Source organism: Ctenocephalides felis, unplaced genomic scaffold (genome assembly GCF_003426905.1).
Source record: "Ctenocephalides felis isolate EL2017-DRISC unplaced genomic scaffold, ASM342690v1 CF-g0.4_SCAFFOLD_01170, whole genome shotgun sequence".
In the NCBI taxonomy this organism is placed as follows: domain Eukaryota; kingdom Metazoa; phylum Arthropoda; class Insecta; order Siphonaptera; family Pulicidae; genus Ctenocephalides; species Ctenocephalides felis.
The window spans coordinates 9,865,938-9,885,587 of NW_020537324.1; the positions used below are offsets into that span (position 1 = coordinate 9,865,938).

General features: G+C 29.2%; 2 protein-coding genes and 1 long non-coding RNA gene across 3 annotated transcripts; 1 reads left to right on the plus strand and 2 right to left on the minus strand.

Annotated features, from left to right (window-relative positions):
- Positions 1 to 1,418: 1,418 nt before the first annotated feature.
- Positions 1,419 to 5,328, minus strand: LOC113365756. Its single transcript, XR_003366239.1, has 3 exons — positions 5,196 to 5,328; positions 2,420 to 2,564; positions 1,419 to 1,547 (listed from the first exon to the last, which is right to left on the minus strand). It is a non-coding gene; the product is annotated as an uncharacterized LOC113365756 (long non-coding RNA).
- Positions 1,454 to 3,495, plus strand: LOC113365753 (guanine nucleotide-binding protein subunit alpha homolog). The gene is made up of 3 exons (XM_026607287.1): positions 1,454 to 1,975; positions 2,281 to 2,549; positions 2,803 to 3,495. The coding sequence occupies exons 1-3, from the start codon at positions 1,475 to 1,477 to the stop codon at positions 3,158 to 3,160; spliced, it is 1,128 nt and encodes a 375-aa protein (XP_026463072.1). The 5' UTR covers positions 1,454 to 1,474; the 3' UTR covers positions 3,161 to 3,495.
- A 6,351-nt stretch (positions 5,329 to 11,679) lies between the features above and the next one.
- On the minus strand, positions 11,680 to 12,551 carry LOC113368098. Its single transcript, XM_026609660.1, has 3 exons — positions 12,395 to 12,551; positions 12,227 to 12,333; positions 11,680 to 11,968 (listed from the first exon to the last, which is right to left on the minus strand). Exons 1-3 carry the CDS (start codon positions 12,514 to 12,516, stop codon positions 11,715 to 11,717), a joined length of 483 nt encoding a protein of 160 aa, XP_026465445.1. The 5' UTR covers positions 12,517 to 12,551; the 3' UTR covers positions 11,680 to 11,714.
- Between the last annotated feature and the right edge of the window lie 7,099 nt (positions 12,552 to 19,650).

Consider the following 19,650-nt stretch of genomic DNA (forward strand, 5'->3'; position numbering starts at 1 on the left):
ACTGAACTCTGAACCTTTCCTTTTTTCAAAAAAATATTTACTTAATTTTTTCTTTATAATTATTTATGTTTTCAAGATATTTTCAAGATGTATATGGAATGTATTCCTTCTTCAAGAACTGTTAAAATTGAAGGAAATTTAATATTACCATTGAAGTGTTTAAAGGAAAAATGTTTGAAAATTAGACTTGCTAAAAATAAAATGATAATAATCCATTTAGAACTTTAATTGATATCATTATAATGATCTGGATTACAGTAGGTGTGCATAGATGCGTTTATAATATGAAAGAACATCGTGTAATTATTCTAAAAATATTTGAAATAACTAAATCAAATAATTATCTAATACTTTACATGTGTTTTAAATATCATAGAAAACTTCGACCTGTTCAATTAACAAAAATAAATGAACATGTTCGAACCTTATTTGTACAACGGTATTCTCAGAAATATTATCCTATAAGAAGCGAATGATGTTCCGATTTATGATTCATAGAACGTGCTTACATGTTGAAATAAGAAAATATTACAGGTCAATAATCTCCAGAAGAAAATTATGTTATTATAAACACCGTAATATTTTGATCTTGAAGTGTACTTTGTTTTTTCTTAAATTAGGCATATTATTTTGTCCTATAAAATATTATTAATACTTGTACTTATCGCTTGGATAGTGTTAAGGCGGAATTTTGTATTATTCATTATGCAAATATACATAATTATTAAAGTATTTATTCTAGTTATCAGTGCCAAACCTAGTATTAGATCATGTTCTTAAGAAAAAATACGCAAGTTTGAAGTAAATTATTATGGGATCGAAATTAGAGGAATTAGTACATAAATAAGATAAAGTGCCGATAGTCGTTTCAAGCGATATTGACTTTTAAATATTTTACCTTCAATGTATTATGGTAATTTACGCTTTGATAAAACTTGGTTAAGATTGAAATTTTATAAAAAAAAAATTGATCTTTCTTATTTCTTTAGACTTGAAAAATCCAAAGTACGAGCTCTTCATTTGAAATAGAAAATGCTTTTGTGATTCTTAATAGTAAAAAATGTCTTAACTGGAGATGCAGTGTTTTTTTAAATAATTATTTAAATAGTTAGTGTTAAAAGGAGAATCATAAAAATAAATAGTTCAAATAATCAAATTCAAATTTCGAGCCACAAATGTTGTCCGAGTGTTAGATCTGGCAATACTTCAGATTAGACAACACAATGAGCCTGAAGTCAATTCACAACCAATCAAATTAGTTGTTTTTGTTTTTGAATGCGCGAGTGTGTGACTTATGCGTGAGTAATAGGTGTAATTAAAACATACCAGGATACGTAAGCTACAGAATAAGGTTACACCATTGTGATTAAATATGTGCCTTAGATCAAGAAACAGTTAATATGGTGTTAAATACGAACCTCAGGGATAAGTGGATCGCTGAAACTTACGCTTATAAACTGAATCTGTGGCTAAAATGGCTACCGAAATGTGGTCGTGCTCTTGTTGTCCAGAGGCATTTACATGCTGGCTACGCTTTAAATTGACACCTGAAGAGATAGAACAGCGTATGAAAAGTCGGGAAATTGATCGTGTCATCGAAAAAGATAAACAGACTTATAAACGCCAAGTTAAACTGTTGCTTCTAGGCGCGGGTGAAAGTGGAAAATCTACTTTTCTGAAGCAAATGCGAATTATCCACGGCGTTCAATTCGAACCAGAACTTATTAAGGAATACCAACATGTCATTTATCAAAATATTGTTAGAGGAATGCAGGTGCTCATTGATGCACGGGACAAATTAAATATTAAATGGGAGTGCCCCTCAAATCAAGTGCCTTCTGACCAAGTCAGGACGTTTCTTACTGGGCACAGTCTTGACATGAAATTATTCCAAGAATATTCTAGGCCAATTGAAATGCTTTGGCAAGACAAAGCAATAAAGCAAGCTTATGACAGGCGTAGGGAATTTCAGCTTGTAAGTGTCTCAAAATCACATATTTATTTCAGCAATATTATTATTACATTATCCGAGTGCATTCTGATTTGTGCAACCCTTTATTGTAAAACATTAGTGATAAATGATGCAAGAGTATTATGAAATTTCTTCATAGCGATTGGTTTAAGAGCACAATCAAAAATACAATATAGTTAATCCATATTTCCTTATTATTCATAAAACTACTTAATTGCCTACATAGACAATATGTCATTTTTGTCTTAGTTCTTTTATATTTCTGAGTTTAAATTTGAAATGATTGAACTATATAATTATCTTTTTAGAGTGATTCAGTACAATATTTCCTGGATGAGATAAAGCGCATTTCATGCAATGATTATTTACCAACACACAAAGATATCTTGCATTGTCGGAAAGCCACAAAAGGAATTTTTGAATTCTCAATAAGAATTAATAACATACCATTTTTGTTTGTTGATGTTGGTGGCCAAAGGACACAACGCCAGAAATGGACACAATGCTTTGATTCTGTCACATCAATACTTTTCCTAGTCTCCTCTTCTGAGTTTGATCAGGTTTTATCAGAGGACAGGTAATATATGAATACCTAGTGACAGAAATATATGAAAAATATAAATATGAATAAAATGTCAATCAAGTTACAAAATGAATATAAAGAATAACTTTAATAAATAGTAAATTATCCCATCAACATTTTTCAAACTTTAATAGTTTTCACATTGCATTCAAATGATTATTTTCATTAAACTTGAAATTTTCATTAGTTTTTATTTGTTTCCATCACTTGTTTCAGCATATGACATATTACTATTGTTTTATTGCAGAAAAACCAATAGACTCGAGGAGTCCAGGAATATATTTGATACTATAGTCAACAACATACACTTCAGTGGAATTTCCATAATTTTATTCTTGAATAAATCAGATCTGCTGGTAAAAAAAGTAACAAATCCTGATACTGATATTCGCTGGTATTATCCTCAGTTCACTGGTAATTCACATTCTGTGCATGATGTACAGGCTTTTATATTATCAATGTTTACTAGAGTTAAGAAAAATCCCAAAATGTCTTTATACCACCATTTTACAACTGCGGTGGATACACAAAATATTGAAGTTGTTTTCAATTCTGTCAAAGACACAATACTGCATAGAAATTTAGAATCTCTAATGTTGCAATAACGATATGAATTAATTTTATATCATGTATTTTTACAATATGAATTTATTGTTGCAATGTGCGCTTCCTTCAAATAATTTTCTATTTAATGACTGCCTAACATTTTGAGTAAAGCCATTCATTTATATTGAAAATATAAAAAAGTGCCTTTAACACAGGAATCCTCTGAATAGTTACAAATTATTGTCAGTCATTACACAAAATAAAGTAAGACAGCTTATTTGTAATAATAAGTGCCTTAAAAGACCCATAATACTCAAATCTTGAATATATTTATATTACATAGTGCACAAATAACAATTTGCTAAATATATTTTTCTGAGACCAAAAATATTTACACAAGCTCGATTTAGTAAATTTCATACAATAATAAATGGAGCCTTCAAAAAAAATATTTATTTTTGGTTCACTGAGTATTTATAAATTTAGAAAATGTAAAATATTGTAAGGATATATTTAATGTAAATACTACATAGGATTGCATTTAAATATATTGAAAGTTTTTTTTTGGTAATTGATATTATTGATAACAAAATGTGATGTAAATAAAAATAAATTTATTATCTTGTTCAAATGTTAATATAATTTATGTTACTACAGGTGTTATTTTAGTTTTATATCAAATTGTTCAAATAGATTTATTTACACGAGATAGAACTTTGTTTTCATATCTACATTATGAAGTGAATAAAATTGAATATATTTATATTACCACATTACAGTAGAAAATCTATCTTTATATTTGTTATAATTTATCAAAGACAAAGCCGTTACACTTGTGGGTGAAAAACATTCCAATTTCGACTGTGCAAACTCAAAAATTGTATAATAAATAATACTTTTATATATTTAAAGAGATTAATATCTTTTGTCTGTTTGTGTAAGCTGTGTATGTTTGCATGCGTACGTCCTAGTTTATTTTTATTCATTGTGAATTTAAGTGATGTATTTGTTTGCACTTTCTAAAAATTGTTAAAAAACAAAAGAGTATATATATATATATATATATATATATATATATATATATATATATATTCATACGAGTATTCAAATATAACATACTCAAAAATATTTTCATTGAGTATATGTATAAATTGCATGCTATTTATATCATAATTATTTAATTGTTACACACACATATATATTTTGTTTGACTTATTTATCGCAAAATAATTCTTAAATTGAAATTATTTTATATTAAATTGATTCTTTTTGAATTTTTGAAATATATTTATCATAAATAAAAATAAATGAAAATGCTATGTTAAATGAAAACTTGCAAATAAATAGTTAAATAACGATACAAAATATATTACTAACAGAATATATCTGATCAAATTATATATGTTGTATATATGTAACAAAAAATCAACATCATTGTAACTCATTTTTTGTAAAATATTTATCTGTAAATACAATAATAAATATTTTATACTAAACTACGACTGTTTCATGCTTCGACCATTTGCTGATTAGATAATTTATAATAGATTCAGTTTTTAAATTAATAATAAGATTAAATTATATTATTTTAAAAAATGCAAATATTTTTCATGAATTTATTTTATTAATTCTGAGACTAAGCAGTTTCGATTTTATGGATCGAGTATTTTAATATACTTTTAAGCTGAGGAAAGAATTTATTTTAAGGAAATAATAGGTAAAACACTATATATATATATATATATATATATATATATATATATATATGTATATATGTATATATATGTATGTATATATGTATATGTATATATGTATATATATATATATATATATATATATATATATATATATATATATATAAATAATCCTGTGTTTACGGGGTATCGAATAAACATTTCTTTTATGGATTCTATACTATTTTACTATTTATACATTCACATTGTAAAATTTCTGTTTCATACAATTTTTTTAAAGAGCCCCAAAATTCCCAAAACCGTCACAAACAAAATGAAAGGACCTTCCTAACATTGATTCAATTTATATTGCTATACAATACACATGCATAAATGACATTATTATATTATATCTACTAACCTGCAGAAAGGTCTTCCAACTTCCAACAAACACAGAATGAAACATTTTTAAAGATAAAACTTTTTATGCTCACTTTTGAATGTCACAGTTTGCACTATAAGTCAGGAGATGTTAAACAATATTTACATCCGCGCCACTGCAGAGGAAATGCGCAACTAACAAGTAAAATAATGGTGAAGTTGTATGCAATTTATATATAAACCATAATATACTTTGTTAGGGTACGTCCAGTGGCGTCGGAAGCAAATTTTTGATGGGTGGGCTCGCTTTTGTTTTGGTTGGCAGCCAGTGGGTTCGTTTTTTTTTGAGTTAGACATATTAGGCCCTATCATATTTTGAGATTGATGGGTGGGCTCAAGCCCACACTGCCCACACGGTTCCGACGCCACTGATCAATTGTTTAGGAATTTTTGCCCCCTCACCGTCGTAATACGTAACGATATTTATGATTACCCCTCCTCCCTCACTAATATCACGTGTAGTTTTAGTTACGTAAAATTTTTGTTTTTATTTTGAAAATTTAGATTAATATCTTACTAAACCCCTCCCTCTCCTACGTGATGTTTCGTGATTTTTTGTCAAACCTACCCTTACCCTAAAAGCCCTACGTGATTATTGGACGCACTCATAGATAAAAGAAAAGTATGGAAGCACCCTTATTGAGTCTAAAAGAATATGCAGATTTAATTTTAAATTTATTCCGTGTAAACTATCACATACATTATCAATCTAATCAAATAATCAATTAGTCAGAATAACGTCTAAATAGATTAAGAATAAATTGTCGAAACATTTTTAAATCCATAAAATTGAGCAGCAAAAGACAAGGTGTATGTAGATGTCGCACTAATCAATACATGCATCTGTTTTTGACCAATACCGCCTCCAATGATCATTGCACTTCCTGCTCCATCGTGGACGGCCAAAATGTTAACATAAGTAACTGGATATCCAGGCAAACCTTTTTTGGGATGGCTTGCTGCCAAAGACATGTCCATCGGGAAAGGCGATGTGAAAAAATCGGAAGGCGAATCGACAAGTACATCACCTACGGAGAAATAATTATTTAATAAATGATCATTTTATAAAAATTATGTTAATCTAAACGTTTGGAACTGGAAAATCTAGATTAAGTAGCATTATGTCTTAGCAAAAGCTAATCAGCAGCAAAATCCAAAGGTTTTGGAATTCGTAATCTGTGGATTATATAGAAACAACTGGGCTGATAGTTAGGCAAAACTAATCACTGCGAGTCATTATCCAGTAATTCATCAAACAACTCTTAAATTTTTGAAATCGATGCACCCAAGTTTTGGCTCACTTGTGAGTATCACAAATCAACTTTGGTATCAATTGAATTGTTTAACAATTCAGAATAACTTAAAATTCCAGGAAACAAAATTAGCAAATCTGATTCTCTAGTTACTTAAAGGTCGAGTTAAAATTCTAATTAATTACTACCTGATTGTCTTTGTCCATATGTATAAAGTTTTGAACCTCTTGCTCCATCAACAGCAATGATTTCTTCGTTCATTGGTATGGCATCTGGATACTTGGCCAGAATTTCACTAATAAAATAATAAAATTCAATTACAGTCCAAATCTAATTAAACTAGTTTTATAAATTCTTTTAATGTCTTCATAAACTAACCTTTTATCAGCAAATACTTCAATATTTACTGAGTTTTCCACCGGCACGCACATGGAAACCGCCAACGAGCATAATACCACAAATGTGGGAAGTTTGTACATGGTTGCAGAAGCTTATGGAACTACTATAAAATATATGCAAAATTCACACTGCCTTTGTCTTATATATAAATTCTATCAATATTCTAAGATTATCCATATCTCACATCCGGTTTTTATCTAAAAAAAAACTAATCCAATTTTGTCACATCGCAAAAACTTAATGTATTATCAATGTATCTTGTACAATCTTTTAATATAATATCATGTCAGGATGATACGGTTTTATATATTATCAATTTTGGTATGAATCAGTGCCAATGATCGAGATAGATCTAAAATTAATTCTTTGAAAGAAAACAATTCTTATCTGTCGATAATGAAAAGTCAGTATCTTTGTAGAAAAAAGATTATTTGTTTAGATATTATTTTAAAACAATCTGAAATCTGTGCTTTGTATGAAACAAACTCTCATAGTTACATGATTATTATATCAAACGACATCTTATATTAGTGAGGGTCATTTTTTGGTCATTGGGATACTTTGCAATTCTGGTTTTATGAGTTACTTCAAGAAACTTCACTGAAGAAACCATAACTAAGAAGAAAATTTCGAGTCAATGAAAATTTAACGTTTTTAAAGAAACCATAACTCGGGTGCAAAATTTTCAATAAAGATTTTTCCCCATTTATTTAAATATCTCATGTTTTCTTGTCTGGAAATTTGCATTATGTTAAGTTGATTGAAGAACAATAAATTTTCATTAAAAAATTAAAATTTATTTATTTAAAAACCATACCATTCACAATTGTAATTAAAAGTTCTGGTATCATATGCACTGACTACTATTTTGATTTCCCTCTGGCCAATTCCTCCACTCACAACATGAACTTCCCCGTCTTTTGTATCTTGGGTAATTTTGATATCAACAAAGGTTAAAATTGCTCCTTCGCCTTCAGAAGGATATGTTAAAGTCATCTCAACATCTTGGGGAGTTGGCCAAGAATGCGAATCATAAGCTTCTCCCACTAAATGATCACCTGGATAAAGTTTTAGGAGAAGATGATACATTATGATCCATTCATTAACTAAATATAGTATAAATTTCATTATAAAAATCATAATTAAAATTAATCTATTTTCTATGAAAAAATACAGAGTTAAATTAGATAAATTTTTCACCTGGTTGATTTGTTCCTAAGATGTAATGATTTTGTTTTCTAGTTTGTACTTCATTGATCGATGTTGGACGCCATTGTTTGGTACTGAAAATATAAAATATAGAAAAGTTGCCAGTTAGTAAGTTATTTTATATTTTTTTTATATTAATTATTTATAATTACCTATTACTTCTTGAAAATTCTACTTTTACATTTTGGTTAATTAAAAATCCATAAATGACGTCCACACAGCACCAGAAGAAAATAAAATATAAATATTTCATATTCCTAACGTATTGACGTAGATGAGCATCCAATCATAATATTGTTCTCAATGAATCAATACTTATTTTATAGCGATTTTTTAATGATAAAGTATATATATATCGGATTTTTAATCTCGACTTCTATATAGATATCTTTTGGATTTTCGCAAATGTATAACCACATTGAATTACTTTACAATTTTATTATTTTTTTTTAAATTTGTGAAATCGTTTTTCTAAATTTATAAACGTGGTATCTACTGTTTTGTAGATGTTTTTCAAATCGTTATTATTTAAAACGAATAATTTTTATTAAAAATCTGAAATTTTTAGGGTGTACAAAACGCTTTATTTTAAAAAAAAATCAGATTCTTCATTTTTTAGGCAAATTTTAGTGTCTATTTTAATCCCTTGTCTAGTATAATAATATTTTGTTTTCAAATTTGAACATTACAAATAATAAGTTTTATTAAAATTATATTTATAAGCCGACCTTGGTAAGAAAACTACTGTTCCGAAGTTCGATTTCAACTTCGGCCAGTTTGATATCAAGCAGTATTTGAAATATCAAGTAAAAATTGCTACAGGATCTTACTGCAAAGAAATACTAAAGTTCTATTTTATAATAGTTTGTTAAAAATATATCACAACTAGAAAGGACAACTTTTGAATTAAAAAAACAAATTTATGAATGTTTTTATACAATAATAGAAAGATTGTGATAGAAATATAAATAGAAAATATTTATTTATACTTTTATTTGATTTATGAAATTAATAATAATTCATTTGGGTTAATAAAAAGTAATATTTTTGCATATAACTATAAGTATATGCAGTTAAATGTTATCATCGTAAATAATTTTGTATAGTTTAAAAAACATTTTAAATTTAAAATCATGAAAATTATTAACTTTAGTAACAATGTAAAAGATTTTTAAGAATAGATGTCTTTTTTTATGATCCATCATATATCTTTTAATGATGACTTGTTATTAAACAGCGTCGAGATAAACAACTAAACAAGCGTAAATGATTAATAGTTACAATTCACATTTGAATTCCGTAAAATTTAGAATTAAAACTAAAATTTCTAGTGTTGTAAGCTACTATAACAATAACTATATTCCTTTGGCCGATCCCACCGCTGACTACATATCCTTCTCCTTGATCTGTGTCCTGGGTTACCAACACTTCCAGAAATGTTAAAATAGCACCCTCGCCGGTTCGAGGGTATTGCAGGGTCAATTCCACATCCTGAGGGCTCGACCAAGATGCGGAGTCTTGATCTTCATCTACTAAGCCATCGCCTGACAAAAAATTGGTATAATCAATATTCATTAACACACTTGGTTAATTCCTATTAATTATGGAGTGCAAAAAATGGGAAAAGGGTAGACAAGAACTATGGAGGGAAATAGTAAGGAAAAATATCTCTTTTCCAACAATAACATTGTTGAGAAAGGAAAGGATATATATATATGGTGCACTATACAACTTAAAATTTAAAATCTGTTAGAAAAATATCAGTTGTGATCGTATTGATTAAATATTTTGATTTGAATTGTTATGAAACTATGTATTATGATTAATATATGTCGTCGTCTTAACAAACATAAAATATAGACCTACAAATAGTGATTTACTTATTAATTATAAAAATTCATTAAAGTTTGGAATATTGAACAGCATCAAAATTTCAACATATTATCACAGTTTAAAAATGGCTAAATCTGAATTCTTATTGATTAACATATCTAAAAAATTCAATATATGATCCTTAAAAAAACTCACCAGATACCCTTTCCCCCAAAGTGTATCTTATTTGAACTTTGGCATTTTTGGATTTGTCAAATTTGATTGCCCTTGCTTCAGGATATTTCTTAAACACTTCACTAAAAATAAAAGAAAATCACTTAATCTCATGAAAACTATATTTATATATTCTAAACATTTCTATATATTACCTTTTACTAGACAAAATTTCAACTTTCACATTATTTTGCGTAGAGTGCGTGAAAATTACATCAACACAGCCAAGTAGAAGTAGACAACATAAAAGCTTCATTTTTATAGTTAAACACTGTTACTCAAAAGCTTTAATTTCAATCTGTTTTCACCTTTTTGTATACATGTCTTTTATAGGAAAATTATTACCTCTTGTATTTGGGTGTGCCATAATCTTCTAATAATTGGCATTAATTTTGACCAATAAATACATTCAATAAATCCCTTCAGAGTCAAAATATAACAGTCTAGACTTGAAAAGATTAATAATTTATCAAAATTGCATACAAAAATTGATAAGGGCAAAATAATTTTGGTTTATTATATGTATAAAAGTGCATTAGTTAAGTAATTTATGAGTATAGATTAAGATTATTATGTCCAAATATAATCGCATTCGGTGCAAAATAATATTTGTATTTAGGTGTATAAATACATGATACACTGAATACCTGCATTGCTGTAGCTTGTGTTACAAAGAATAAGACGATAGATATATCTATCCATTATCTACATATATATATATATATATATATATATCGTATATATATACATATATATAAATAAGTCGGGATTTCCTTCCTGACGATTTGACTCCAGAACGCGCAAACCGATTTCGACAATTTTGCATTCGTTAGAAATGTCTCGGGCTTCGCAAGGTTTATAGCTAAGAAAATTAGTGGTGCATAGCATCGTGCCATAATGCAAATTGCTGGAACTTCACGCACCGTAATTAAAAATTCGAGTAATGACATTAGTGAGAATTATCAGAATTATGCTTGGTTAAGTCAACGAGCAATTCTTGCCGCAAAGAATAATGATGTACACGCACTGAATTTCACCATTCAATCAAAAATTGCTGGCAATTTGGTGACATACCAATGATTCTGACTGGTCTTCCGTTTGACCGTTTTGATATGTAATTATGGTCCCGATTTTTTAAGGAATATCAATATATACATTTATATATCGCTTTATACGCCACTTATGGAACTATCCACGGATTTAGTTTCATATGAACCCGGTAGTAACTACGTAGTTCCTCACAAATTGGGAACGATTCTGCATAGAGGCGCTGCATGCAATCGCCGTAGGAACTTAGGAATCTTATTATTAGTGGATTCCTATTGGATTCCTTTATATGCAATTAGATATATAATTATGGTCCCGGTTTCGAAGGAATATCAATATATACATTTATATATAGGTTTATACTATATATGTTCCACTCTTATTGAGATTTAAAACATAATTTGCCGTAATTATTATAAGTATATTTACGATAATTACGGGGTATACAGAACTATAACCATATGTATTTATAAAATATAATAGAAAAATCTATAAAATATATTGTATAATATACAAAATACTGAAAGGGTTTTCAAAAATATCACTTATCGTCCATAGATTTGAGCATTATAGCTCAAGAATGTCGTGTGTACAGCTTGTACAGCAATAACAATCCTTCTTTGTCCTATTCCTCCACTAACAACATAAGCATTGCCGATATTTGTATCTTGAACGATTCCTATACGAAGGTAAGACACAACCGCACCATTTTCAGAAGTGGGATAGGTCAATTCCAGCTTAACGTCTCGGGCATCTGGCCAAGAATAGGAATCGGTTCCAATGGCTACAAGCTGATCTCCTGAAAAAATAGATAGTTTATTAATGAAATATCAAAATTAAATAGTAGAAAACTAATTTAAATATAGATTAATATAAAAATTAGACTTGCAGCAAATGTTCGCCTAACTCACCTGACTGAACACCCAAATATTAGGCAAAACTATTTGGCCGAATGTTAGAACCAAAACTGGCACACACGTAATTGTTAAATATTATTGGTCTATACTAAATATTATTCAAATATTGTGTTAAATTATCAAATTTCTACTAGTCTTACCTGGCACTCGATTTCCTAAAGTATACGTGAGTTGGACTCTTCCCGTAAATAATTCTTCTTTCTTCAACTCAAGATTCTTCGCATGAGGGTACTTTTCAAGCAACTCACTACAAATTATTCAAATTAAAGTAACATATTACAATTATTTGAAAATGAAATTATATGTACCTTTCAGTAGCAAATAAAATGACATTTATTTCATATTCATTGTCGATTTCATAGTCGTCGATCAGGAAACCTGAAGACACCAATGGTCCAAAAATTAAAAGAGTTAAAATCAAAGATTTCATTTTGTTAATAAATATTATATTAAATCAGAAGCAATGATTGCGGAAAACTGTACACATTTCATGATATTCGTCTTCTTTTATATCCATATAAAAAAGAATACATATTTGCAGATAACATAATAAGTGTTTACATTTAGTTTTTTTCCTTATTGCCTTTTCTGAGAAGTATGTTTATTTACATTCAATATTTAATTTATATCAGACATTTTGAATTTTATTCAATTAAAGACTGGTAAAAAGATTATAATAAAACGTATGAGTACGTAAATCACAAAAAGAAACATATGTTTCTTTCGTTCATAGGTCAATATGAAGTCTCAATATCTCACCACCTCTTATATCAAGGTGTACTAAATAATAAGAATTATTTGCAAAAAAAATTATGCTCTGTTAACGTAAAAGAAGAAATAATTTGCATTACGTCGAATAATATAAATCATAATATTTATTAAATATTTGAAGTCAAATAATATGTCACAGTACGAAAACAAAATAAAATCATTTTTAGTTTTATATGTACGAAATTATTTTTTCTACTTTTTATATACAATAATGCCAATATTGTGAAACAACAATATTCGTTATTTGTACAAGTTCTAACCAACATTTTGATTAAAATTGAATAAAAATCCAATCCAATGATATCGCACCCAGGTAAACTAATGATTTGATTCTTAACATCCCTATAAGGATAATACAATCTACCATATTATAAGTTTAAATTTAAATATTTCTTATAAGATCTTTGGTGAAATAATTGATATATCTAGTTGTATTATTATTTTTTAAAGTTCTAGTCTCTGATGCCGGTAGAATCAGTTTTTCAGTGTGATGAAAAAACAAGGTGGCACCAGCGCTAGCGCGTCGGCACCAGCCGTGCTGGCTAATAAATCAGGAACAACCTGGAGTCAAGATTCTTTCAAAAAAAGGCCCATTAGCAGAATTCCGTCTTCTATAAATACGAAATCCTCTTCACAGGTAATAGGAATTACGCAATAAGCCGGGTAAAAATTGATAAATTAATATTGCAGATAAAAGTAACTTATCTTTATTTATAGGCTAAACCTCGTTCTACATTAGTTCGCAAACTATCTTTAAGCCAATTATCAAAAAGTGCATCAGGAAACAGTTTGGAAACAAATCCAGGTGACACCGAAGCGCACCTAAATAGTCAAGGAGATTCGGTGAAAGCCGAGAGAAAATCTACCGATAATACGGCGAAATATATCGAGGTTAATAAAAAATAAAAAATATTTAAATTGTTTCAACCGGTAATAGTGCTGATTAGTTTTTGGTAGACATTGGCCGGGTCGTTTCTTCGCAAATAATCACTGAAATTTTTTTTGACGTTTTTGGTGAAATATTGAATGTTCATAACAAAATATTATAGGCCTAGTGGTTTATTCATAAAAATTCATCAAAGTTTCTAATAATGTGCAAAGTCAAAATGCAAAAAATATTTCAATTATCCTAGCCCAGTGAGATCAGTGATTCCGGTGAATTATCGCCAGTCCACCACCTGGATCTTCACCGAACGATACATCCAGTATCTGAAGAATCTGAGACAAGTTCAATAGCAATAAAAGAACTGGATACAGATAATTCATCCAATTCATCGAAGACTTTTCAGTCTGACGTGACCACAGATTCAATTGCCGTGAATATATCACAGGATCATTTATTGAAAGTAAAAAAAGAAGCGTAAGTATTGAAATGAAATTGTTTATTTATGGGAATTCAAATTTAGGTAGAACAACTGGATCTTGATTTCAATAACCATGGTGATCAGTCTACTGAAGACGAAAAACATACGGATGATGAAAATGATTCTCCTTCCAAGGCATCGGATTCCACAGACCACCAGGTAATAATAATATATTTCTAACATTAGCATCACATTCCACAAACCACCATGTAAAATTAGTATATTTTTAACATACTCCTATATATAGTACTAAAATTAACTTTTAAAGTCTAATCTTCAAAAAATCCAAACGAATGTGATTAAAGTCCAATGAATAACTACAAGATAAGGCAGAATTTACCATAAATAAAACTATAATATTCTATTTTATACATTTAACATTTTTTTATTTAGGACAAACGTATCCTAGCAGAATTGCAAGAAGCTGATGAACAAGCCAGCCAGACGGTGCGTACCGTCGAAGAATTAAAGAAACGAATTTGTGATATTCAAAATCAGGAATGTATGAGTGAACAAGATAACAGAGAATTGCAGGCAATAAATGGTCAACTTAAAACTGAATTAGTCAAATTAGAGAAAATTACCAGAAATGTAAGTAATCTTAATGGTACAGTAAGAATATCTGCCTATCACAATTATTTCCAGCAATATTAATTATACAAAATTAGCACAATTCTAATGATACGAAATACTATTTATAATTTTACCAAGATATACAAATAATCTCGAGATAATTTAATCCCATGACAATAGACGGATAAATCTATTTTGCATATCAGGAATTTAATTTTGAAGTGAATTTTGTATTTTCCCAAGGTCCAAAGGCTAGTGGGTATTGCTGACATGGTGTCCTTCAGAGAAGCTTACGCTTATGAAATTGAGTTGACTACAGACTCTGCTGATGATGTAAGTTTAAATGAATATTCTTATTGTACTGCTATTAGAGTATTTTATTGAAAAGGTAGAAATAGGTAATAAGAATTTGTCACCTCTGTATTACATACAAAAACGACTGTCCAAGTCGGCAGTCGCCTTAACCATAGAAGTATCCTAATATATCTAGAGATAACGCTGTAGGTCATTATCTCTTTATGATTAAACTACTTCTCGTTGGCTTATCACATTTTAAAGAGTTTTTTTCTGACTATCAACACAATAACCATCCGAAGCTTCATCAAAATCCCAGACAAATTAACCTGATTTTCTTGTGAGTTGATATTTAAATGCATGGAGAACAAAATTCGCTGGCTCAAAATTCACTTAAAAGCTATTGTTTCTCCGGCAAAGTTTCTTGAAATGACCCACAGAATCAGAATAGCAAAGTGCCCTAATGTCTAAACAAAATTTACCCTCCCATCTTTTATAACTATAAGTAAATTTAAGCTAAATCTATTTTTTTATTCATAGAAAGAAGTACCAGTCATCAAAAGAGAACCAGTACAAAAGCCGACAGAAGCAAAGAAAAAGTGTCCCACGCGCAATAAATCACCAAAAATAATCAATGAAGTAAAAACTTTGAATAACGAATTCTTTAATAAGACAAATTCATTAATCAAAACTTCAATAAGTATGTCAACAACTGATGTAATGCCCTCTAAAGAAATGTATATGGAAGATATGCTTCCTAGGGTTATAATATGCGGATCTTCTCCTAGGATAGTAGATAATCATGAGGATAAGGTAGGCAGTATAATTTTAATAATTTTGACAGTGTTTTAATTTGTTATTGTGATTGTTTTTTGAGATGCCAGTCTTTACACGCCAATTACGAGAAAGCTACAACATGCAAGAAAGATTAGCCGCCGATAACGTCGACCTAGAATCAGAAAAATATCGTCTTCAAGAGGAACTCCTGAAAAAAGACCAAGTTTGCGATGCTCTGCAAAGGAAGGTAACTGCTTTGGAAAATGAAATGCGTCTTGTCTCCAAAGATAATGCTGAGTTGTCAGAAAAGTTATTAAAACAAAATAAAGAAGATGATGAAATAGTTTGTGAAGGGCATATGGAATCTTCTATTTTACCAGTACTGAAACAGTGTAGAGCAGAAGCATCGGCGTTGGAAGAGAGATTAGCTGGAACTACTAATGAAATGAGTTGCCTACGTGCTGAATTCGAACAGGTTAATAATAAATGTTCATAAATAATTAGTAGTACTTAGTAATAAAAATATCTAAAAATAAGCAGTAAGAATATAGCCCTACTGAAATTGATTAAGTCGATAACGAATAAGTTTTCACTTAACCTGAATTTGCATTGTCCAAGCAAAATACTTCAACCAAAAAGTATTATTATTAGTACGAGCTAATATAATATATATTTTGTAGATATGCATGCTTTGCATATATAAAATATATTCATGAATACCTTTTCGTAGTCGGTATTCATATATATTTTAGAACGCTATTTTCTCAAAATTACGGAAATGGCTTATTGTTAAAATTATATCAGTATGTTATAATTTAATATTTTAAACAAAAATGATAAATTTTTGTGCCATGCTCTGTAAAAAATGTAAATTTCAAATTCACACGATTAAAATCAGTATATTTTAAATATTTAAATTATATCCATGGCATTTTATGTTAAAAAACAAAAGAAAAAAGTAAAATTACCAAGTATTGATCTTTCATCTGTCAACAAAATTCATGTTACAAATGTCAAATTATAGTTCAATAAATTCAGAAAAAAAACAATAAATACAAAAAAAATATACACACAAAATCCAGATCGCACGTGCAATTAAATTTAAGATAATGCTTTTTTGAATACAAAAAAATCACAAAATTACAAGTTATTTATGTGTTTGCTTATCAATAATGTTACTTCCATCCATTAATTGAAAATGGATCGAAAATTTTCTATGAAAAATTTCACATATAACAAAAATCCGAGCAATTCTTCGATGAAAAGCGATAAATACTCCCGCACTGACGATAATGAGTTCTTAACAAAGTATCGCAACTTTTCACGAAAAATTAGCTATAATAAAATTCCACCGAATGAGAAGAAGACTTTATTAGAAAAATACAGTAAGGATGCTTTAGAAGAAAGTAATTCTTCAATATTGGCAGCAGTTCGTTACCGACATGGTTATTCAAGAGAAATACTCAGGAATGATTGTTCAAAAGCTAGCGTAAGAGATGGTTATGCTAAAGATAAAGTTAAAAATGATTATTCCAAAGGCAGAATATCGAGCGATTTTGCAAAAGAAAGAAGCTTGGATGGATATGCTAAAGAGAGGCTTGGAATTAATTACCCTAAAGATGAGTTTACGGTATGAGTTTGAAAAAGATTGAAATATAGGTTAATTTGAAAAGAAACTACGTGGTGTTTTGCATTGAGCTGAACTTGCCAATAGGTGTAAATAATCAAGATAAAGAATAAGAATTATTTATTAAAAAAAAAAAGGTTTTAGAACCGCCTGGGCCATTATACCATTTTTTTTGTTACTTTTGAACAGCATTCAGAATCTAATAGTTTTATTTTATTGGTGCAGCAATGCTGGATGAAGACTATTTTTACCTGGAAACATATTGCTATCTATATTTCCAAATAAAAATCGTTGTCACTGCTGCCTGACAACAGGCTGCTCAAAGTGGATATCGAACCCGGGACCTCTAAATCATTTCCGTCGCTCACCTATGGGCGAACCCTATCTCAAATTTAAATACATTTTTATAACCACATTTCCTATAAGGCCTATGATATTTTAAGATGTGCTTTAAATCGTCTAAAGTTTAGACGAGTCTGATGAATGAATTACACAGAAACGACTTGGCCGAAATGACATCCAATCCAATCTAGGTCAACCTTAAACTAGATTCCACAATTTAATTTTATTTACTCATAATAATGTTAAATAATTTAGTCACTACAGTTGTATTTAGTTCTATATTAGATTTAGGTAAAATATATATTTTATTTCTATTTTTTTATAATAAGGTAAGAAAAGAACGATGTCAACTTGATACTCTTATACGAGCTCGATCCGCCGTGGATCCATGCAGTTCTAATTCTGGACCAACAGGAGATTCGCATATGAGTGAATTATGTGAACTTAAATCAAGACATGCCGCATTACAGAAAGAATTTGAAACACGTTCTATAGAGGTAGAAATATATTTGTATGTACAACTCAGTAAAAATGTGATTGCTACTGTTAACCATATAACTAGTAACTTTTACTAGTAACAATTAAATTCCTGGATTAAGGACTTATTGCCTTACTGAAACGACTGCTTCGACTTCACAACCTGTTAATTACAGATTATACTAAGGATTTTTTTTGTTAGTTTTAACAGGAATCATAATCTAATAGTTCTATAAGCTATTGTGCTAATTTTTGACTTGGCAACCCAATCAGTTGTCATATATCTGTTCGATATATAAGTATTACAATTTCTGACGCAAATAGAGCAAATATTTTTATTGGTGCAGCAATGTCGGGTGAAGGCTATTAGGAAACATATTGCTAAATCTATATTTCCAAGTGTAATATTTCCTGCTCAAAGTGGGTATCGAACCCGAGACCTCTGAATCAGGTATACTAAGGAAATAAATTCAAATAAGCGACATGCAGTAAACATATCCAAAATTGCAGGACGACTTAATATACCCAATTGACTTTTACATAAATCAGTAAATGTTAAGTAAGTAAGTAAGATAACAGAAAAAGCTACGATTCTAGAATAGGTCAATAAGTTTCTGTAGCAAAATCTTATCAAAATATTTTGCTGGCCGGCAAAATATTTGAATTTTTGTTAGTAAGATATATTGACTAATTCCTATATTTCATTTTTTTAGGTTCAACAATTGACGCGAAATTGTGAGCAATTATCAGCGGCATTGCGAAATGAACGCAGCAGTTACGTGCGCGATATTGAGACAATACGAGATATGGAAGTAAAACTGAAGCAAACTGGAAACTTTAATGCTACACAAAAATTAGAAACTATTCAACGACAACATCAGGTGAAAAAATAGTTTAGAATGAATATTGAAACAAGTTCCACAAATAAAAAAAACATTTCATGGATACAATAAATTTTTTACGAGTAAGTTCAATTAGAGCAATTAGTACTCTTTATCAGCTATTTTAGTAAAAATAATGTAAATAAAAACAAAAAATTAATATTTGAAAAATTTAGATACTTTTGAAATTTAGCTCATTCACAGATTCTGAAATTCCATGAATTTAGATTGTTAAACCAAATTTAACACCAAACTTCAATAAGAATATGGTTATTTATAAAACCTTCTGAATACCTCTGAAAAAATTATATTGAAGTAGGACTATTCATGTCTATTTTAAGGAAGCCCTCGAAGAAATAGAGGAATTACGTGCAAATAACAAGGATTTAACATCACAAGTCGATAATTATCGAACAAAATATTTAACCGCACAGCAAACTCTTGAGGAAGAGCGAAGA